Source organism: Haliotis rubra, unplaced genomic scaffold (assembly GCF_003918875.1).
Source record: "Haliotis rubra isolate DU_JTF1 unplaced genomic scaffold, ASM391887v1 Scf456, whole genome shotgun sequence".
Lineage (NCBI taxonomy): Eukaryota > Metazoa > Mollusca > Gastropoda > Lepetellida > Haliotidae > Haliotis > Haliotis rubra.
The window spans coordinates 339,231-364,047 of NW_025767142.1; the positions used below are offsets into that span (position 1 = coordinate 339,231).

Consider the following 24,817-nt stretch of genomic DNA (forward strand, 5'->3'; position numbering starts at 1 on the left):
TGAATGTTGATGTGAATATAGAGTTAGGAAAAAGTAAAATCTGGGAAGAGGTCTTACTTACAAAAAGTAAAACTGGGAAATAGGTCTTACTTACAAAAAGTAAAACCTGGGAGCAAACAAAAACCTCAAATGCGGTAATTCTGGGAAAAGATGCCATGTCTAATATATAGTGAGAAGCAGCCTTCAGGTTTATATGTCGCTGACTCTCACCGTCCTCCTTCAGGTCACTACAGAGACATGGTGTTCAGGTCTGTCCTCACTGCAACAACTAAATCCCTGGCTATGTTGGCCGAGGCATCGGGCTGCACTGGAGAAGTAGTGCGAGCTCTGTCTCCCATGTCCCAGTACTCTAGTGAGGGGGTACGGAGCCCCTCCCCCAGGCTACACAGCGGTCCTCAGACACCCAGGAGCAGAGCATTGTCGGCCGTCTCGGACCGTCCAATCACCACTATGTCCATGTTGTCTAACATGTCCTGGAGTGGAGAATCAGCAAGTGATGTCACACATCTGCAGTAAGATTTCAGTTGTGGTGTTTCAGTTTTAGCACACATGTTACATGCATAAACATAAACAGCACTGTCAACTAGCATTTGTACTATCCTCCCAACCAAATGTCATCCTTGTTAGGGCATCCATGGGACACCCTCACCGTGTTTTTCTCTGTTATTTTACACCACACTCAGCAATATTCCTGCTATTGAAATCAATCTGAAAATAATCGAGTCTTGACTACACAGTCCAGTGATTGATATCATGAGCAAGTCTGACCACATGAGTGAGTGAGTGAGTTTAGTTTTACGCCACACTCAGCATTATTCCAGCTATATGGCGGCGGTCTGGAAATAATCGAATCTGGACCAGACAGTCCAGTGATCAACAGCATGAGCATCGGTCTGCACAATTCGGAACCGATGACATGTGTCAACCAAGCCAGCGAGCCTGACCATCTGTTTTATGGTTTTAAATTGATTTTAGCAATATTCAGAACGGGACACCAGAAATGGGCTCCACACATTGTTCCTAGGTGGGAATCAAACCAGGCACTTTGCAGAATGGGCAACAACATACATGACCGGGGTGGGGTGGAAATAACTTTAAAATTGATAGTGTACTCCGGTACAGTGGCACATGTAATGTCACTTGCCCTGATAATTTTCCACTATACCGACCGTTATTCTTGCTGATTTATAAAATAAACAACATAATTAACATGGGAAAGTCAACTGGACACCGGTACAGTGTGATATACAAATTTGCTTGCCTGACAGAAAAAAACACTGGACTCAGACGTCGGGCAATGGGTTATTTCCACCCTTGATGACACGTTTTATGGATAGCAACTTCCTTTTTTTCTTTATTCATGTTCATATTGTATTCATGTTCGTCAAACTTCTAAATGCCTTTCAAAAACTTCATTGGGCAACAGCATAGCAAGGGACGGATGCAGCCTTTTGAGAAAGGCGGGTGCACACTATTGAGAAAAGGGGGAGTGCATGCTTCATTTTCACCCGAGTTTCAAAGGTCATTGAACAAACTTTCTCTGTGTGTGTTTGTGTGCGGGTGCGTGCGTTTCTACCCCTGTGCACACACACACACACACACACACACATACACACACTGGATCCGCCTATGCGTAATGAGCCAATATGTGTTTATAAAGGACTACAGACTATACAGGACAAGTTACATGCTAGGCATGTGTTTCCTTAACTATAATTCTCCTGTGTACTTTTCAGGGTTAGTACTTGTCTAAGAGGCGACTAGATGGATTGGGTAGTCAGGCTCAATGACATTGTTGATTGTTGCATGGATTGCTCCAAACAGTATTGACCAATGTGTTGTCTGGTATGGCTGCAGCATTTACATCTAACACAGATACTCTTAACCTGAATTATGAGCATTTGTTTTTATGTTATATGATTATAACATAAAACTATATGGTATTTGTAGTACTTATTCTTTTTGTGTTTATTATCAGTGAAATAGTCAAATGTTAGTTAGCCTGTATTCATGATTTCTCACATGTGCTATGTGTGCATCAGGTTCATCTATTTTTGATGAATCTGTTGAAGTAAGGGGGGTACTGGAATGGTGACGTGTGTTGCAGGTTCCAGGTTCTCATCAAGTTCAGTATCCCCAACATCATCGTGGAGCCCACACTGGACGTGGTGCAGAAGGCCATCCAGGATGTGTCATCAGCCATCACAGAGGCCAACAGTGGTCAGTAGATAGATCAGTGTTCTGTAGTGCCACAATTCATAAGTGTGGAGGGCCATATCTAGTACAAGCACCAGATATTCAATGTGATTAGGTTATAAGATGGAACAGGATCACGTGAGTGGAAGATTTGTAAGGTTCAGGACAATTATTGAACGTTTGCTTGAGGGCCTCCACTTTTACCATCTGGTAGAGGCCTGCCTGTAATGTATTTCTTACACTGTATATGAAGATTAATTGGGGAGATCTATAATACCTGTAGATCATGCCTGTTATAGGGTACTGTTGGTAAGGTAGACCTGTTAATTAGTGTTGGGAATTGGTTAAAATCTCATAATTGATGATTAGTTCATTACCACAGATCAATCATCGAAAATAATTGGCTAGCGTCATTTATGAAATTTGTTAATACACAAAAAAATAAGGAAAAAACCCGTAGTTATTTTTGGGTGTTTTGGCTAAATGTCACATCTTTAAAGGATGACTAGTTTGTTAGGAACATAAATTTCTTGGTGTCTTTAAGATAAATTTAATCATGACTTGGAACGAGCTTGTAATGCTTATGAAATGTAACAGACAAAACCAGCCATGTGGAAAATATTGTTGATGAAAACAAGTGTTCTAGAATTGTTTGTGTTCGATTATGAAAAAACATGATCGATTGCTTGGTCGACTGAAGATGTTTTTAGTCACTGCGACCAATCTTCATATGGTGAATTATTTCAATTAATCGAGAAGGTAGGACCACCACTACTGTTAATACACCTCTAGCCAGGAAGGTGCCTTAGACATCAATATGAGACTGAAGATGTTTTGTGAAGGGCGATCATATGTTGATATTCTCATTCATCTTTTGGGAGTCAGGATGTAACTGCTGCCTTGTGTTTGTAGACATCGCATGGCTGTGTAGTGTTCGCCATCAGAGGAATCCTTCTTCAACATGGTGATGATGGGGATGAGATCATCCAGGTGGTTCTGCAGGCTCAGCTCTCCAACGTCATCGAAGGTAGGCAACTTCTTCCCTTGATTTGTAGAATAGAGCTGAATGTTGGTTCAAATGTAATCAAACTGATGTCAGACATGTAGTTCTTTTTCAGAAGTCCTCCTTGGGGTCAATATAAGCATTAAAATGTCCATTTTAAATCCCACGACAGTTGTAACTATATTATAGGCTACTCCTACGGGTCTCGGGATCAGGGTTCGGTCTAGAACCACCGAGCTTCAGCTCTGCGGATGCTATGAACCCCGTGAGTAGCACCGACCTGGGCTTCAGCACTGGTAGGGCGCAGATTGCCGGCGCTGGTAGTTCAGGTCTTGGCCTGATGTCTATCGACGCCTTGACTAAGAAGCTATCGAGTGTGCCGGGTGTGTCGGTCACCTCGACGCTCTGAGGTCTGTCTGAGTGCTTGGGATACCTTGATTTATCAGGCTTCTTCCATGTGCCTCGGAACCGGGCTTCAGGCTCGTACAGTGGACAAGTCGATTTGAGCTTCGGCTCTTTTCGCTACTTTGAACTTAACACTAAGTAGATTCGTCCCTGAGGCAAGTGCGAGATAGAGTCGCTGCTGTGTTGCCTCAGGTGTTGTCCACGTCGAGTACCTGAACCGTTGGAGTTCACCTCCCGGAGGGAAGCCTGCTTCCAGCAAGGCATCCGGGACAAGGCCTCACACTCTACCGTCAGTCTGCCGTTCTTTCCCCTTAACAGCTCAACGCTGTATGCTCCACTCGGCGCATCTCTCAGCTCTGCTGAGGGAGCTGGTGGAAAGGGGAAAGAGCGCCGGTGATTTTTCATCGGCGACTCTGGGCGGCATCTGACGGAGGTCAACTCTCATCTGGCTAGGGACTGCATTGTAGCTGTGCCAGCCAAACGATGAGTGCGGTTATGGGCCTATGGCGCCTGGCACTGTTTCGAGGAATACGGAAGTCTGTCGAGCTTCTCATTAATCCCTCAGGTGCCCAGGCACAGGCAAACGTTATGTTGCCGACTGCAGGGGTTTACTATATTCTGCCACAAACCCCGGTAGAAGTGTGACACACGCCAGTGTTGGCTTCCCGGGAGACGGCGAAAATACTCCGTGCCGAGATCCAGTCTCTGCTGGGCAAGGCAACCATCGAGGTGGTTTCCAATGGTCAAGAAAAATGTGGGGTTTGACTCCATTTATTTCCTTGTTGCCATTAAGAACGGAATGTTCAGACCCATTCTCATTTGAGAGCTCAACAAGTTAATAGAGGTACTGTCCTTCAAGATGGAGACACCGCGCTCAGTGATCTCATCTGTCGAGGCAGGGGATTGGCGCACGTCAATCGACCTCAAGGTCGTGTACCTCCTTGATCCATTGCACCCTGATTTCAAGATTTACCTTCGGTTCTTCTTCGACAGGACGTGCTACCAGTTTCGTGTGCTCCCCTTAGGCTACATTACGGCGCCAAGGGTGTTCACCAAATTGAGGTTTCCTACAGCCCAGATAGCCAGATCACAGTGCCGGTGTTGACACCCGTACCTAGGTGACTGGCTCATCGGGGTTTTAGAATAGCAGTTGAGTCTGGGAACCTCACGATCAGTTTTGGTCACTCTTACGAGTCAATTTAAACTTGCCAGGATTTTTTAAACGTAGCATTCTTGTCATTTTAATTTTGGCTAACATTTCTTACAATCGCCAGCAGCTGAAGGGATGGTGTAAATCCACTTAGGGTCCATGCAGGTAGCCAAGGTACTGTAAGTCGCCATGGTCCCTGGTATGGTGATCTACCTTCTGGTGTTGGCGATCTATAGCCCGTTTTTATATTGTATTGTCCAAATAGTGCTATATTAGTTTTAACTCTCCACACTAGTTTTAGTTGTAATTGTGATATTCTAGTTGTTTTACTGTCGTTTGTCGACAGGGTTTTATAACGTACATATATTCCATTTCAATGTCAAATGTTCTCATTTGACTTTTTATTGTATAAATTGTTTTCGTCACGATATGGCTGAAATATTGCCGATGTGACGTTAAATAATAACTCACTCACTCACTCACTCTTACGAAACTGGGCCGAATTGTCAACCGCACGCAGTCAGATGGACAGGCAGTCAGATGGAGACACTGTCGCCCTCAGTCCAGCCAGATACATCCCTGCCGGGTTGGGGCGATATTCTGTGCAACCTGCGGTCTCTTGACGAAGAAGTCACAACCTGCACATCAATGTGCTGGAATTGACAGCAGTCGGGTTGGTGTTCGATCTCGCACGCCGGGATTCGAATTACCTTTTCGGACAGATATTCCCACTCTGAACGGGGGGCCACACCCGAATCCTCGGATTCACTGGGTGGCTTGGTCTCTGTCAGGTCTAACCCCCAGACACGCGGAATTCCTGCAGCCGTTGCAGACACAATTCTGGCTTCGAGGCGGGATTCGACGACCGTTCAGTGTGTTGATAGGTGGGGCGTGCTGGTGTGCAGATAGGGGGATTTCATAATCCCTATTCTGCGGATTTAGTTCGGATATTGGAGTTACTATAACCTCGTTTTGGTTGAGAGCCTTATGACCTCCACCATTCCCGGGTACTCCATGGCTATTTCCACATTTCACACCTCGTTCAATGGTGCTCTGCCTAGGCAGCACCCTCTCGTACAGCGCTTCGTAGTTGACATGAACAGGGTTTGACCGCCTCGGCTCTTTGGAGCCGGCAGAACGCCTTCATTCGCCATTACCGACTTAACACGCATTCTAAGGATCGTCCTTGGTTCGGTCTTTCGGTACTCTCCAGTGGAGAGTGTCCTGCCACCCTGACCAAGTTAGTAACTGGTCATTGGTATCGGTTCTGTGTTCAATGTCGATATGGTTCATATCACTACATCGTATAAGCCTTACCACCCTTTTGGGTTGGGTCTGGTTTGGGTGTACATACGTCCCTTACGTCCTCTTCACTTAAAGGCAAGAGAGGGCAGGGCCGATTTTGAACGCTATAACCAGTCATATGCTATTAACCCGTCTTGCAACGGAATTGGGTATGAACCCCCTACAGGTCACTGTTTGGTATGCCTCTCTTCGAGCCGCATGTCACGTGACCAGATTAGTGTAATAGTGAGTAACACATGTTCGGCTACGCTTTTTGCTATTCAGGGGATTTGTGTACGCTAACAGTATTTTCCCTCTTCCCGAGACTTCGGTAATTGGGAGTCTGTGTTAATCAGCACTTTGGGTGATTGTGGTTTACACTTACCCTCCTCATGCCGAGAGCGTTTGGTGGGGGTGTTTTATCCTGCTTTTCACTCTTACAATGCATGGCGTTTGTACTTGTTCGATTTTCTCCGAAAGTTTTTAGCGAGGCTAATAATTTCTCTGGGTTTTATCGAGGTCCCGGCAAGCCCTCTTCCAAACGGGAGGGGTGCATTCGAGCATTAGTTTGCAGTATTTATTAGCTCGACTCCTGGGTTATTGGCTTTTAAATTTTTTATGCTTTCTCTACCCTTATACCTCTCGCCACGCTTCTCTGGTTCGGACTATTAAGGTTGGGAGTTGTTTCGGCATGTCCCCATACATTCCTTTCCATTATAATGGTTGGGGGTGGGGTTTTATGTCATAATTGATTTGAGCCAATTGATGTATAAGCTTGGGCTCTCTATTTCCCGCCCTAGCCACCACACCAACCACACTAATTGACACACACCCCTCAGCGGTCAGGTGGCTCGGTAAGTGTTTTTTTTCTATTTCCGTATCGGTTGTAGATTTCACTCCACCACGGGTTTAGTTGTTGCCAGACAGAATGCCACTCACATCTCAAATATCTTTGGGAGTCTGTCTTATGCTTATATGTACCCCAAGGAGGACTTCTTCTGAAAAAGAATTATACAAACCTGTAGAGGTTATGAATTCTTTGAAGAAGTCCTCCTTGGGGTACGGCCACCAACCTCCCCTCATTCTGTCTGATACGTTTGGTGCGAGGTAGACGGCGAGAGTTACCTGCTCTTGGCTGTAGGGGATCCGGTGGGGCCATGTAGGGGTGGTCTCACAAGACAAAACAAGTTTTTTGTTTTGTAAATATTTTATTGAAAAATATAGTTACAACTGTCGTGGGATTTAAAATGGACATTTTAATGCTTATATGTACCCCAAGGAGGACTTTCTTCAAAGAATTCATAACCTCTACAGGTTTGTATAAATTTAAAGCTCAGGTAATAATAGTCTGGGTGCTCATATACAAATCTGCCCAAAGCATGAAGGATTCAAATGTTCTTTTATAACACCTTAAAGAGTGGAGATGTATTCAAGCTGTTCATCTTACTGTAATCCTTTCTTCCAGAGATGCAGACCCAGATCAACAAACACCTGTTCCACTTCAGTTATTACAACTTCCTGTGGAAAGACGATATGCATGGCAACTTCCACGAGTTCATCTCGGCTGACCCTGGCATGTTGGCCATCAAGCGGGAGGTGGAGAGGTTCCTGTATGTGGAGAAGAAGGTCCTTGGGATCCCCAACAGTCTGCCAATAGGGCCAATCTGTCTACATACAGATCCCATCAAGGATGCTTTACATGGGTTTGCGATGGCGTGGAAGACAAAGTTTGCTTCTGTGTTGCATGAAGAGGCCAAGGTAAACATGACCAATGACGTTAATTTATGTTACGTTATCAGAAAAAAATAGAATAGATCCCTAGCCTCTAATGTTTGTCTTATGTGTGAGTGAGTGAGTGAGTACGTGAATGAATGAATGAGTTTAGTTTTACGCCGCCTTTAGCAATATTACAGCAATATCACGGCTGGGGACACCAGAAATGGGCCTCACACATTGTGCCCATGTGGGGATTCGAACCCGGGTCTTCGGCGTGACGAGCCAACGCTTTAACCATTAGGCTACCCCACCGCCCTGAGTGAGTACGTGAGTGATTTTGGGTTTTATGCTGCTTTTAGCAATATTCCAGCAATATCATGTCGGGGACACCAGAAATGGGCTTAACACATTGTACCCATGTGGGGAATCAAACCTTAGTCTTTGGCATGATGTGCGAACACTTTATCCACAAGGCTACCCCACCGCCTGCTTTTCTTACGAGGATGGGTCAAATAGTCTGAAACTATCACTTGGTTGATAGTGCCATCGTAATGAGACAGTTTGGGATTTTAATCATAATATCACTTGAATATTCAAGGCAACACTTATATTGTTCAGTAAAGCAAAAATTAAACATCAGCAAACTATGACCATCCTTGTAGCACTGGCTTGATAATATCTGTGGAAGCAGAGAATGTGTAGAAAACATGCATAATTCATTCCATGGGAGAAAGGGTTCGCTCGTCATGCCGTATTGCTGGAATATTGCTAAAAGCGGCGTAAAACCAACCTCACTCACTCACTCACTCACTCACTCATTCCATGGGAGAGATTGTTACTTGAAGAACAGAGTGTAACTTGTGAAAATAACAACCCCACTGAGACTAAGATTCTGATTAAAAAAGTTAAAAACTGGTTGTGAAGACAGCTGTTACCATATCATAATTAATATCTTTCATTTGACCTGCTGTTGTTTTTGACTCTGATTAAGGAATTTATATTGAGTCTTTTCAAATGAATTGCACAGTTATGATGGATCAGGATGATCCTAGGAACATCCATAAGATGTCTTGAGATTGATGGTAGTGTTTAGTAAGGGTATGTGTGATTCAGAAAAAGCTGGATGCAGCTGTGAGTTACCGGCTGAACGTGAAGGGCAGACTGGAGAATCATGTACAGAGTCTGGACCAGCTCAACGGTGCTCTAGTTCTCCTGGAGGAGCTGCGAGACATGGAGAACAAGATTGATGGCATCTACCTCCCAATAGAGACCATGTATGCCAAACTCAGGTAGGTTCTTACAAATGCTTAAAGCTGTTTCAGCCATTTTATTGTTGCAAGGCTACACAGAGAGTAGACTAATGAACAAATAAAAGGGTCACATGGGTAAATCTTTACACAGTCTTTGTTTAAAACAGTTGTCTTTGTCCATGATCCCTTAGAAGTGCCAAGATCCACTATTGTTTGTTCAAAACCAAATAGATGGCAGGGGTGGAAATAACTTTAATGATTGCTAGTGTACTCCGGTACAGTGGCACATGTAAAGTCACTTGCCCTGATAATTTTTCCACTGTACTGTCCGTTTTCTTGTTGATTTTTTAAATAAACAACATTATTAACATTGGAATATCAACTGGACATTGGTACAGTGTGATATACAAATTTGCTTGCCCGACAGAAAAAAACACTGGACTCGGGCGTCGGGCAATGGGTTATTTCCACCCCTGGATGGTTATGTTTGTTGTAAGCACCCCTCATGTAGGCTTCGCAAAATAATTTATGACCTATATCACTTTGAGCTTTCCTCTAGTGTTAAGAAGAAAGTACATGATGTAGCTGAAATAGTGTTTGAAGCATTGTAAAACCATCCTCTCTTGCAACCTTGATTTGCTTTTAGAAACATATATCTCTGAAGAGGTGACCTGTTTATAACTGAACACTTATATTGTCATATCATCAGGGAGTTTGAGCTGAGGTTGCCAAGAGGTGAGGTTGAGGAGGTTGACCAGCTGAGAATCAAGTGGCAGGAGATGGTTGATCTGGCTGATGAGGTGCGGGAAGTCCTGCTCAAGGAGAGAGGTGGAGCCTTTGAACAAGAGCTGGACAAGCAGGTTAAGGTAGGTAACTCTTGTTCACTTCCTGTAGTGGATGATTTCAGTACAGGGTCTACATGCACTGCATGCTGTGAATTAGTGAGTAAATAATCATACAACATAGACATATTTTGGAATGCATTAGAAATGAAACTGAGAATCCATTCTTTTCAAGACTTTTTTCATTGATTACAATACTGGAGCATAATCATGAAAGCATTTAATGTCTCTTCATATTCTCTTGCAATTGCAATGAATTTTGATATAAGTTGTGTGTATATGTGTCATGTTTGCTTCAATAGTGAATGAATTTTTTTGTTAGAATGAACTGGAGTAGATTAACTATTTTGTGAAACTGAAACACAGCTGTTAATCTTCATGATACTGAACATGTTCTCCTCCAGACTTTCGTTGTGGAAGTGATCCAGTTCCGCAATGCCTTTGACGCCCAGGGTCCTGCAGTGCCGGGTATCCCTCCCTCAGAGGCTGTGTCTCGTCTACAGGACTTCCAGCACAGATACACACAGTATGATGCTAAACGCAGGACTCTTGACTCGGTGTCCAAGCTGTTTGGTATTGCTTGTAAACCCTTCCCTGAGTTGGACCGCACTGGAGAGGTAGGCACTTGTCTTGTATCCACTGCTTACACTCTCAGTCACCTTGATGGAAAGATTTACAGGGCTCACAGCAACAACAATCTTTATGCTAAACACTAACTTTCACATTTCTCAGGAAACCCTGGGGAATTCCCTAGCATGTATTAAAGAAGAAACTCAAGGTAACAGACAGTGGTGTGGCCGTTTATGCACCAATATTCCTGATGTGACTGTGCTTTTGTCTTAGTAATGCTGCAGTGATCCAGATTGAACTCTTCAGAACATGAACTTAAGACATGGAACTGAGTAGGGAACACTGAAGGGTGAACTGGTAACATGTGAAGTATTTACTGCCCTGTCCTTACAGGTTTATGTAAGTGCATGAACTAAGGTCTGTGTTCACTCTAGTGTATGTGTATCAAATATGATGGCCTCTCTGTTTCCACAGGAACTGGATTTGCTGAGTCAGCTGTATGGACTCTTCCAGAAGTTTATCCGATTTGACAACAAGTTCCAGGACACACTGTGGGCGGAGGCAGATCTAGAGGCAGCATCCCATGAGGTGAGAAACAGACATGGCTGGCCAAAAGGTTTTCCTGTAGAAGCAGTGGGCCTTGTGGGGCCAAATACCTATTGTGGTGTGTTATTCACGCATGTTTGTATGTTATTAAATGAGACATGATCCTAGCTTGGATGTGACCCTCTTTCCACTGGTGTCAGCCATACACAAAGACCTGATTCCAAGGCCTTCAATACCCTGTCAAAGAGACTGAAATATCACAAAACAAGCAGTTCATTCACACATGCACATTACTGTCTCAATAAAGGATCATATGTTTTAAAGGAAAATGTCTCCAGTTTCTCACTCTGAGGTTCAGATATAATTTTATGAATCACTTAATGATACTGTTTAATTGGAACCAGTTGTTGTAGTAGTAGTCATCTATAGTCCGTTTGGCTCAAAAGCGGACCGATGAATTGCAATCTAACTCAAAAACTAATAAACATGAAATACTCAATGAAACACTGATCATAATCAAAACCTCAGACCAACTCTGTGAGGTTTTTGCAGAATTTATGTCCTAAAAATAAAAAAGTTGTTTAACAAACTATCATTAAAATATTGACACAATTCACTATATGTTACAAGGGACGAGTGCAGAGAAAGGGACAGCCAGGTGTGCGAGAAAGGATATGGAGATGGCACAGCACAAGTTAATAAATCAATAACGTTGTCGGCACTTGTGCACGTGCTTTCTAACACCTGGCTGTCCCTTTCTCTGCACTCCTCCCTCGTAACAAATGGTGAACTGTGTCAAAATTTTAATGATAGTTTGTTAAACAACTTTTGTAATTTTAGAACATAAATTCTGCAAACAAATCACAGAGTTGGTCTGATGTTTTGATTATGATCAGCGTTTCATTGAGTATTATATGTTTATTAGTTTTCGAGTTAGATTGCAATTCATCAGTCCGCTTTTGAGCCAAACGGACTATAACTGAAATTGAAATTGAGAGTCCATCTTTCCTCCTGTCCAGGTGGAGCTCTACTGGGATGAGTGTCTTGCTCTGCCCAGCAAGTTGAAGGACTGGGATGCTTACAATGACCTCAAGACACAGCTCCAGACATACCTTGAGGTCTTCCCTCTGCTGCACAACCTTGCATCAAAGGTGAGAACATACACAAGAGTCATACAATTTCTAATGATCGCTTATGTGTTGACTTAAGTGTTATAGGCCAATTCCCGGTCAGCAAATCAAACATAATAATTTCATTGTAAAGGACTACTTGTAGAAAGATCCTCATACATTTACTTAAATGAAGCCAATGACTGTATGAAATCTTCAACATTTAAATTTTTTCTTATCCTGACTCATGATCATTTGCTTATCTCCCTTTCCTTTGCGAATGGTAGTGGAACACTTGAATCCCTTGAAGTTCCCGAAGCGGACATAAAAAAGTACCTATGAGATCGGCGACTCAATCGACTTCCACGACGACTACTAGATCGTCTCCTGCAACAGTCACAGCAGGCCAGCTGTTTGACGGACTACCACCAACTTCTCAATGGAGTGAAGTCGAGGCACAGAACTCATCAGCGTTCGCAAAACTTCTACACCGCAGCATCTTCAATCAACGCAGAACTTGATCCGGGTGAAATTATGAGACAATTCACCAACCAGATGATGGCCATGATGGAACGTAGGTTCGAGGAAGAAGCGAAGGCTCGCAAAGTCTCTCATCCACTGACATCGTGAGCAAACCTACGGACCTGCGCGAACCCATGGACCTGCGCGAACCTACTCCTCATAGAACTACATCTCAAGACTACGTTGGCGAACATACACCTTTGCGAAGGCCTCCACAGTCTGACGACTCTGTCATCTTGGAGGACTGACTGACTGACTGAGTTTGGTTTTACACCGCTTTTAGCAATATTCCAGCAACATCACGGCGGGGGACACCAGAAATGGGCTTCACACATCTTGGAGGAAGATAGAAGAGATGAGATGCCTACTCACCGTTCTACATCTGCGAACCCTCATCGTTCGAGAACATCGAAGGATCCATCTCCTATATCTAGCCGTTCTAGATCGAGACCTCTGATATCTCTCACAGACGTTCGCAAAGTCACTCATCATGAGACAGAGGTTCGCAAAGAGAAGGCTCACATCACAGATGTTCGCGAAGGGATACATCTAGCTACAGAGATTCGCAAAGAGTAGGCTCACGTCACAGAGGTTCGCGAAGAGATGAATCCACAGATAGAGGTTCGCGAAGGGAGGAATCTTCATTTCGCGAAAGGATGATGGAGGTTCGAGAAGGGATACAGGTTCACAGAAGGATGATTCATGGAGGCATAGCTCTACCGATCAGGAGATAACTGATGAATAACCAGACTTCGTCTTCCCAGACTCAGAGGTTACAGCTTGGATAGCCACTGGTTTGAACTTGGAGTCTCCTTCTAAGGATATAGATGAAGTCTACACTTATAAGATGTGTAATGACGACTTTGACTCGGTAACTATTCCTCCGATTGAACCTATATCCAAGGTACCTCTAGCCTACGCACAGCTTTGAGAAAGCTGCAGACATCTACAAGGTTCGAGAACTCTCAGATCTACAGGCAGATAACAGCAACGCAGACATCTACAGGGTTCCCGAACCCTAGGGTTAACAAACCCTTACATCAACAGGCAGGATGTTGACGTTGACTCTATTACCATACGGCTGAATAAAACGAAGCAATGATGAAAACTGATGGTTTTGTCAGAGTTTAAAACTCAACAAAAAGATCTACAACATGTGCAATCTCTACAGTTTACAGCCTCCACAACTCTACAACCTGCACAAACCTTATACCTGTATAGGTTCAGTTTCGGACGACAACCTACTTGATGAAAGGAATCCCTTCATCTCTACGGATGCTGAGGTCTTATACTGGGTAGCAGATGGCCTGCGGATATTGTAGTTCACTCACTCACTCCAACCCAACAGAGACGTATACTGCATATGCTGATGACTTCGACTCCAATATGATATCACCTATGAAGCCGATATCTCAAGTACTGGAGAACCTCAAGGCGACCTTTGTAAAGGGCTTAAGGTTAACAACGCCTTCAGGAATCCTTGAACGGATGTACAGATGATATTATTAACACTCGTCACTCAGTGTGGGGATTAAGATTTTATATCCTATCAACTAGATTCAACATCGGTTATTTCTTCAAGATCCATACAGCGGACGTCTCGACAGCCTCCTTCGTCATGCTGGCTTATATTATCCACAATGGGAATACGTGATTTATATCACTGAACAAGATTTTACACTTGGAGCAACCCTTATTCAAGAGATTTATATGAGCGGCATAGAATTACGCACGCTTTTACTCAACCAACTAATTGCATCAGATTTTATGGAGGCCAACTTGCTACAACACCGGTGACATCATGCTTGGACATGTCCGACAACGCCTCCCACTGACAGAGCAGGCTCCAGCATGTTTACTGACTTGTAAACAAACCCGTGGTACGGGGGAATACTTCATCAGCAGCCTTGGAAACAGTATACAACTACGGCCTGTTATCATCATGGGAATCTAATAGATGTCTAGCCTTGACAGCAGCATAAACGATGTTTATTTGGAAGTTGTCGCTGATAAAAGTCGGTATGAGTACCTGTCCCCTGCGATGCTACACTGGAGCCAGCCTTGCTATAAATAGACAACGCTTCCATGTATGCTGATCAACACAGATCGCCTGCGTATATAAGGGGAAGAATGATGTATCATCACTGCAATCAGAGGTTAGCACTTCCAATGGAACGTCCTACCGGTTGGAATATCGTCGGCTCTATGATTATTCATACTAATAACCAAGCCTATCGGCACCTATCTGCAGCATCGAGGTCTACGCAGTGCCTGTTATCTGGGCGACGGCATACAGGTTCTTCAAAGTGCCAATCAACTCAGACAGCAGCTGAACTTCACAATTAAGTTGCTCACGCAACTAGGATGGCTAGTGAACCTGATGAAGGTGGAGTTAGAATCAAACAAGATCTTCAATTGCTGGGAATAAGAATTATCACAACACAGAATCGAATTGTGGTCCCAGAAGATCATTTGGTCAAGATACAAGCCATGATTCCACAAGCAGTCATCTGTCTGTTAACACTACGAACATGGCAATGTCTACTCTGTCTACTAACCTCGGCGCAGGACTTGACTCGCACAGGAAGGTTACAACTAAGGCCGCTGCAAGGGTTGCTGACAAAACATCTGGTCAGCGTCGACCCTATCTTGCTGCGAGACAATTTCAAGAGGTACCTACTTTGATGGACCCACAGGTCGAACGTCTGCGGAGGGACCTATTTACAAGAGCCGGCCTTCGACACACATCTCTACGTAGACGCATCGATACAAGGTTGGGGTGCACATCTCAACAATCAAGTTGCATCAAGGAAGTGGTCCAAAATAGAGCAGCATCTTCACATCAATCTGCTGGAGATGAAAGCTGTGATCAACGCCTTACAACTATGGTCAAGCTTGCTGATCAACAGAATGCCTTGTCCACACGGACAACTCTACAGTGGCATTCTCCATATATCGGCAAGGATATACAAGATCACCAAGCCTACTACAGCTCACATTCCAGTTGTTTGACATCACGGAGGAGGCAAACATCTGGACAAAGGCGTGTTTGAGACTTATGCAAGGCGGAAAGGCTTCATTGCTATGAAAGCTACTCATCCTCAAGTGGCGGAATACCTGTGTCATCTTAGACAGACCAGACATCTGAAAGGTTCGACATTATCTACATACCTCGCTGCCATCAGTACAGTGATTACCATGAAAACAGGCATCAAGTTGACGAAAGTACCAGAATTACTTGCTCTGCTGAGATCTTTTAAACTGGAGGACCAGCAAAAGAAGTTCAGAGCTCCGGCCTGGGATCTGAATGTAATTCTATGTCATCTCACGAGTGATGCCTACGAACCTCTAGATCAGACTACCTTCAAGCTGCTGACACAGAAGACTCTGTTCCTGCTTGTGCTAGCCACGGCAGCTCGGATATCAGAGATATATACGCTGGACTTTGGTCGAACCAGATTCGACACGGGGCAACATGCTGCAGTTCATCTAGGACTTAGGGACTTCATTGCCAAGAACCAACTACCTGGTCAGCAAGATAGACAGTTCCACGTACCAGCGTTATCTACAATCCTCGGACTAGAGGATATAGAGGACCTATCCTTGTGTCCGGTCAGAGCCCTGAAGATATATCTTTAAAAGACTGAGACAAGGAGACGAAAATTCAAGAGCCTGTTCATCCTATTATCCACAGAGACATCAGTAGAAGTCTCAAGAATGACGATATCATTCTGGATGAGGGACGTCATATTGAGAGCCTATAAAGCAGCAGGACTAGAACCTCCTAGAGCTTCCAACCCACACACAGTCAGAGCACTGGCGTCAACATTGGCTCTGCACGGAAATTGCTCTCTATCAGCAATTATGAAGGGCTGCTTTTGGAAGTCGGACAGGGTGTTTGCCAACCACTACCTCCGAGACATAGCCACTGAAGACATCTCAGGCATTCACCAATTTGGGCCTCTCGTTGTAGCACAGCAACTAACGGTTCCTCAAAGGCGCTGAGTTGGAAAATCTCACCCTTTATCACGTTGACTTGTTGATAACTTTTACTAAGGAAAAGTATTAGTTTGAAAGTCCATGCACACAGTCTAGGACAGACTAGCATGAGTGATTAAAGATCATGTACGGGTAAAGATCTTACCTGTACGTGAAGGGGTCACAACTCACTTATGATAGAGATCTTATCATAATCTATGAGTTGTTATAAGATATCTAGTAATAAGAAGATACTAGTTTATCTGAAGCCACATGAATCAAGATGATTCAACTTTTCTGAGATGGAAGTAATACAAGAAGTGGTCCCCCCGAGTTATAACGGAAGTTGGAAGAAAAGGATCTCGGAAATGCCGCTATGCAGTTCCCATGGGGGATACAGGACGTATTTAAAGGACAGCTGATAAATCCATAAAGTGGCCTGACCCACCACCAATCGTCAGGATTCTATAAGCAAAAGATCATGAGTTAGGATAAGTAAAAATATGTAATTTTTCAAGTAAAATTGATATTTTTATACTTATCCTGACTCATGAGGTCAAGCCCTCATGACCTCCCCGCTGGAAACACTTCGGATTTCACAGCAGATCCAAGTGCTTGGGCAGAAAAATCAGGAGAGAGTGACAAGTAAGGCTGGTCACATGACTGTTTACGCGGGAAAAGGGAGGTAACTTGTGGGAGAGTGTATTTTTACGTCCGCTTCGGGAACTTCAAGGGATTCAAGTGTTCCACTACCATTCGCAAGGGAAAGGGAGATAAGCAAAAGATCATGAGTCAGGATAAGTATGAAAATATCAATTTTACTTGAAAGATTACATTTTTGATGTTTGCCAAACATGCTGGATACTAGTTTCACAACTCAATGTTGAATTTGTGATAGACATGGTAGAGACTAGATTTCACCCATGTGGATCCCAGTCAGAATAAATGTTCCATGCAATGTCTTCTGGTTGAGATAACAAAATGTTTCAGTGTGTCATGGTTTCGCTGACGTGTTGATGGCATGTCATCGTATCTCAATCGCGTGATTGATTAACATTCACTGGATTGTCTATTCCAATCTATACTATATATACAACAACACTGCCATCATACAGCTGGAATTTTGCTGAGTGCAGCATCTAAACAAAGGTATAAGTACCAGTTTAAAGAAGTATATTTCTGGAAACACTGAACCCTTTGTCAGATGGAAATGTGTATTATATTGACCCTGTTATACTCGTGACAATGCAGGCACAAAATAAGTATGGCTTGCCAGTGAGTATGACTGTTTTGGTAGAGTATGTTTTCCTAGCGCCTCGTCCTGCATGCTGGTCGGTCCTTGTTGGTCCTGGCGGCATGGCACTTCTTTCAGCTGCAGCTTAAGTCACTTAGTCACTTTGCATGTCTTAATTCTGGGAGTTTCAGGAAAACATTCTTGTCAAGTATTCACAAACGGGCTTTGTCTTGATGTTTTGAATGGACTCTCTATCTGGAAACATAGATATATATATATGCATGCGATGTAACCTCAGTATGTTGTCCTGTATGTCTGTTGTAACAAGATGTCTGTTATTTAACATTAATGTGCAATCCTCATCTTTACATGTCTTTGGGTTTTGTATTATGTCCTTCTAACATGTGTATTTTCCAAACTGAAGAGAACTTGGGTTTAAATCTTGTATTTGGCATTTGTATGGTAAACTGTAAATGTGTAGATTAACTCATCATTTTATGGAGAATTTAGAGTAGTCATTTGCATATTTATTAAATTGTAAGAAAATGAGATATGTTGTTATAGGTGCAAGTAGATAGATTTACACAACTCACTCTTCAGATGGTAGCTGAATAATGTCACGTAGTCTCACAGCATTTGTCACCAGTTCACCACAGCCCATCACAGTCTGCCCTAGAATTGTTAGGACCTTTGTGTCATGCTGCAAATGTGATGTCTCTGAGAGGCATAGCTCTGGAACCTGTGGAAGATGGTACTTTGATCTGTGTTCTATAAGCACTTTGTGTAGCATTCTGCAAATGTGATGTTTATGACAGTCATAGCTCTACAATATGTGGAAGATGGTAATTTTTCCTTATCCACTCTCTCTCCTTCTTAGCCCAGTGAGCAGGATGTGAGAGCCTTGTGTCTCCTTACACACATATCCTTTGATAATCTCTTAGTTTTACCTCTCATAGGTTACTATAGAGGTATAGCTAGTATCCTTTATTATTTGTATTGATTAATTATCGTATTTCTACTGTTTATTCACGCGGTATTCGCGGATTGTTCAGCTAGCTTTACGCTCATGAAAATCTGCACGATTTGTAGATTACGCTTTTCTGCCTCCGATCCACATGTAATATGCCCTAGTTGTTCTACGCGTGTGCGTTTAATTCACGTTGCAGTTACTGCATTAATTTATCTCATTCTGCATTTAATAAATATCATCTTTATGCGTCTTTAAGACGTGCTGCAGATAGATCACTAAACAAGGGCAAAACATGGCAGAGAGTCCAGATATTCCTTCCAGTCAGCTGCTAGCTTATCGACCCTCTCCGCCTGGTGTTCTGCTAGAGACCCTGCGGCAGAGGAACGTGGGACGCAGTCCGTTACCTCTCAAGAAACGACCGCCTCCCCAGACATCCCATCATTGCAGACTAAGTCTAAGAGGGCTCTCATCGTCGTCTCAACGCAGATTGAGGACACCCAGGGCAGCGCAGACATCCAAAGGGAAATTCACGAAGACAGCAAGAACTTTCTCAGCCGAGATCGCTCCAGCAGCAGAGTTGGGCCTCTACGATGATCAGCCGATAATCATCCCCGACTTACGGCAGAAGAAGCGACCGGTGTCAGCGACTGTGACTTCTGCAGAGATCTCCATGCAGCCTGATGTCTCTACACCGACGCCAGACGCCATTGATGTGAACCCCATCGCGAGAAAAGATTTGACGACTTCGTCTACAGATCATCCCAGAAGACATGATGCGGCAGATTATGAACATCATGGAGGACCACTACAAACTGCGCTAGTAGGGTCCGAAAGCCTTCGCTGAAGGCTCCAACGTGACAGCACCCCAGAGGCACCCCCGCCAACGTAACAGCCAAGACGATGTCACCTTCGCGAAGGAAGTCCCCTTCGCACCACCTTGACGGCGACCTAGATGTACAGCCTTCGCTAAGGCCTTCGCGAAGCGGAGAGATCATCACCATCTTCGATTTCATCTCTAGATATGGACTCAGACCATCAGACATCACGGAAGCCTTCGGCTAAGGTCATATCATCGCATCCCTCGACCGGACGTTAAATGAAGCTTCGCTGAAGGCATTCGCTGGCGACATATGATTCCAGATCTTCATCATCTAGAAGAACATCGAGGGACTGCCAAGAGCTTCGTGAAGCTATCAACATTCACCTCACAAGTCTCCGAGAAGATCATCCCATAGACGCATCTCCACCGCTCATCACCAGGTCGATCACCCATCAGATCTCCACATAGAGCGGGCGACAAGTCAACTAGATCGCCACAAACCTCATCAGATATACAGACAGCTACACGCAGTCCAAGAGCATCTACAATTTATTAATGATGATGGTTTTGAGGATGATGGAGGAATCATATTTTCTGATGCAGAGATACGGTATTTGATGGTCAATAACCTAGATCTCACATCACCATCTAAAAGTGGCAATACAGCTCAGACGATTTGATGAAGGAAGATGATCCAGATGCAATCACTCTACCCCGACGACCGATTATTAGGCAGTGCCACAGAATCTAGATGCAGCTTTCCAGAAAGCTTAAAGTTCAGATACCACATCTGCCCAACTTTCAAGCCAAGAAGTTCTCCACGATAACATGGACTCCTTCTACAAGGCCCAGGACATCGATGAGAACTATAAGATCATCAGCGGCATGTAAAGAACAAGATTTACAAGATGGATGATCGCAAGTTGGCTCATATAGAAACCATGACGAGACGATGTTCTTTGGGTTAAATAGATCTAGGACGATCAATGAGACTCTTATTACTAGATTCCGGGATTCCACGACGGAAGATGATAGAATGATTTATTCTGCCTTACTTATGCAAAAGAAAGATCAGCAGTTTTTAACGGATCATCTTACATCTGTTTTCAGCAGCATTCGACATTAGCTCGTCGTCAAGGCCTCCTCAGCCTCCTGTAATTGGGGAGAACTTTACAGCTCCCACTTTATACAGCCCCGTGGTCGACAACATCCATCTTTGACGGAGAAATCGACAAGGTCGCCAAGGAAGTCTCTAAGGATTCCAGGGAAGTCCTTATGATTAGATCGATGGACACACTAGCCAGCGTCATTCGTCCAGACTTCACAAAGATACTCAGGCAGATCTAAGTTCACGGGCCTACAAAGAGCAAGAGACAGGAAGATAGCCAGCTCTAGAGGTAAAGATTCTTTTAAATTAAGCCCATATGGCAACTATAGAGGAGGATCAGGAAGAGGCAGGACACCCAGAGGTTCCCGCAATTATAGACGCTGAAACACAGGTTCGATCCACTGGAGTCTTCCACCCCCAGCCGCTCCAGTACAACCAGCTCAAGTGGGTGGACGCCCAACTACACTGGGAAAACTGGGGAATACTGCAAGATCCTTATGTCTCCAACATTATTCAACACGGATTTCAGATCCCTCTACAGGCCAAGCCTCCGGCTGACAATCAAACCCCCAAGTTCGATTTACAAGCTAAACAACTACCAAAGATAAAAGAGGCTGTTTCATCACTCCTATCCAAGCAGGCCATAGAAGTAATAGATCAAGCAAACGTCGAACCAGGTTTCTACTCCCCAGTTTTCCTAGTTCCCAAGAAAACTCCACGGAGAAATACAGACTCATCTACAACATGAGCTTTTTCAACAAGAACTATCTCACGCGAAACCACCAAGTTTCAAGATGATACATTTACCTCAGTTAACGCCAGATGATTCGATCCTATGGACTACATGGGCAGCATAGATCTACAGGATGCCTACTTGCACATCCCCATTCATCCCGATTCCAGGAAATACCTACGATTTACTCTAGAAGGGCTACATTACCAGTGGAAAGTACTCCCATTCGAATATCATCAGCCCCTGGCTATTCACGAGGATAACTAAAACCGATTATCAAATTTCTACATCGTCAAGGGCTACGCAGTGCGTTTTACCTCGACGACGGGATACAAGTAGATCAAGATCCACTGCGTCTCAAACTACAGTTAAATTACATCATAAAGCTACTAACACAACTAGGTTGGTTAGTAAACTTACGCTAAGTCGGACCTAGTACCATCGCAAGACCTACAGTTCCTAGGTATTCGATTCATCACAAATCGTAAACCGTATTATGGTACCAGAAGACCGTTGGCTCAAGATACAACAGACCATTCCACCAGCTCTACTCTCTCCGTTACCACTTTCGTCAATGGCAGAGCCTACTAGGTCTTCTCACATCAGCCCAAGACATGACTGTCACAGGCAGATTACAGTTACGTCCCCTACAGGTCTCATCAACGCACATCTCAACGATGTACAACCATTCAGTCTCACCGAAACATCTCAGACCACATCTACTATGGTGGACCAAGAATCGAATGTCTCATGAAGGGATTTGTTTAGCAGAGCAGGAATACAAAACCCATCTGTATGTAGACGCTATCACTCCAAGGTTGGGGAGCTCATCTCACCAACCACACGATATCAGGGTTATGGAATCAGCAAGAATGCAAACTCCATATAAACAGTCTAGAAATGAAAGCTGTAATCAACGCCATTCTACATTGGAGCACATTTCTACAAAATGCGCCTAATGATCCATACAGACAATTCGACAGTGGCGTTCTACATAAACAAGCAAGGCTCAACGAGATCGATGAACCTTTTGAACCTAAGCTTTCAACTGTTCGATTTAATACAAGATCTAAATCTACATGTCAGAGCAGTGCACATTCCCGAGCCAGAAATATACTAGCAGACGCTCTCTCGGCCTCATCTACCATCACCCATACAGAGTGGATGATCAACAGGGAAATTTTGCACAGATAATCAAGCAATTAGAGCGCCGCTAATAGACCTATTCGCCACGCGATTCAACAATCAGCTACCGACATTCGTGTCACCAGTCCCAGACCCCAAGCTTGGGCAACGGACGCCTAAGTCTATCATGGAAGGCCTCAATGCGTGCAGCGCTTCCGCCGCCAGCAATAATACCTCAAGTATTACAGAAAATCAGACAAACACAGAGCCTACAACTCACTTTGGTCGCTCTACTGGCCGGCCAGAACGTGGTTTCCCATACTAATTCAAGAAATCGGGTCAACCAACACTGGAGCTACCCAAGCCAAGCAAACCTGTTAATTCATCCTCACACCAAACAAGTGCACGGAAACCCAGCAATGTTCCAACTACACGTATGGACTGTATACAAATGTGTTTAAACAAGAGAGGATATTCTGCCAGGGCGGCAAAAGCAGTCACGCTTGCTTTACGTTATTTCAACTCGTGAACTTGTACGACGGCACAAGTGGCACAGTTTCAAAATTATGCAACAAAGAAAGGGTTTACAGCAAGAGAGGCTTCACAACCTCAAGTGGCAGACTATTTGTGTTACCTACCTAAAACAAACATTTAAAAGGTTCAACGATATCAACATATCTTGCCGCCGCTTTAGCTCTGTAATCACCATGAGAACGGGTGTCAAATTGACAAGATCTCCAGAGTTACTGGCTTTACTACGAAATGCCCGATTGAGGACCAAAAGCGGAAGTTCCACCCCAGCTTGGGATCTGAATGTAGTGTTACAACACCACACGAGTGAGGTCTATGAACCTTTGAATCGACAAACTTTGAATTTCTCTCACAGAAAACATTGTTTCTGCTATCGCTAGCCACAGCAGCAAGAATGTCTGAAATTCACGCCTGGATTACGAGAGGATACAGTTTGATGACAATCATAACACAGCACACTCGGATTAAGATGGGATTTCATTGCAAAAATCAACTGCCAGGTCAACCAGACAGATTATTCCACATTCGGCGCTTATCCTCTATTCTCGGATCACAAGATACACAAGACCTATCACTGTGTCCGTAAGAGCCAAAGTTTATTTACGATTTATCCAAAACAAGGAGAAGATTTCTCAAACGCTTATTCATCCCATTATCGCCTAACGAATCAAACAGAAGTGTCAATGGACCACAATATCTATTTGGATAAGGACTGTCATTCTCCGTGCTCTACAAGGCAGCAAGCTTGGACCCACCAACAGCATCAAATCCACATGAGATCAGGGCACTGGCCTCTACCCTCGCCTCTACACGGTAACTGTTCCTTGAACACGATTATGGAAGGATGCTATTGGAAATCTAACATGGTATTTGCTAATCACTACCTAAGAGACATCACTACAGAAGATGTCTCTGGCATTCACCATTTCGACCACTGGTCCTCGCCAGCAACTGACAGTCCCTCAGAGGCGCTAAAATATTAGCCTCACAAGATTAATATGTATTTTATACACACTCATCTAGCTTATAACTCTAAGGAGTTTTAGGGCTATGTATATATGTTCAGCTTAAGTATTCAACCTTAAGCATATACTTGGATATAGTCAATTTCAGTGCCTCTATCAGAGTCACCTATATATATATATATATAATTTATATGTATTGTTCAATATATTCATAATGTAATTCCCTTTAATGGCTTTATATAACCTATGGTTTTTATACAGGAAACATCCTAAATCTAAGGCTTCATGAAGTTCCCGTAGGGATATTACAGCATATCTATACAAAATCACTAATTATAAATCCAAAGTATTCTGTTACCCACTGTTCGTGAGGATGCTACAAGCAAAGAGCATGAGTCAGGATAAGGAAAAATATGTAATTTTTAGAGTAAAATTGATATTTTATACTTATCCTGACTCATGAGGTTAGCCCTCCCATCCTCCCCACATAACACTTTGGATTTCCCTGTAAATTCAAGTGTTGGGCTCGCTAAATCAGGAGAGAGTGGAGCACATGGCCAGAGGGTGGCGACACCTTTTCCCGCCAGGGGAGACAAAGGGGAGCAACTCGTGGTGAGTACCAATTAGTGATTTTATTTTGAAGGGAGCTTCAAATAAGGAGATACAAGTGTTCCACTATGTTCGCAAGAAGAAGAAGACAAGCAAAAGAGCATGAGTCAGGATAAGTATAAAATATCAATTTTACTCTAAAAATTACATT

At 43.7% G+C, this 24,817-nt stretch overlaps 1 protein-coding gene across 1 annotated transcript in view; it reads left to right on the top strand.

Moving 5' to 3' along the window:
* The first annotated feature begins 417 nt into the window (after window positions 1-417).
* Window positions 418-24,817, top strand: part of LOC124290091 (dynein axonemal heavy chain 8-like) — a 102,175-nt gene continuing 77,775 nt past the window's right edge. The window contains 10 exon segments of the mRNA XM_046726780.1: window positions 418-512; window positions 2,108-2,220; window positions 3,109-3,223; window positions 7,504-7,796; window positions 8,868-9,043; window positions 9,714-9,870; window positions 10,251-10,463; window positions 10,891-11,004; window positions 11,982-12,113; window positions 17,823-17,846. Of these exon segments, the coding sequence (XP_046582736.1) occupies window positions 497-512; window positions 2,108-2,220; window positions 3,109-3,223; window positions 7,504-7,796; window positions 8,868-9,043; window positions 9,714-9,870; window positions 10,251-10,463; window positions 10,891-11,004; window positions 11,982-12,113; window positions 17,823-17,846 (1,353 nt within the window). The 5' untranslated portion in view covers window positions 418-496.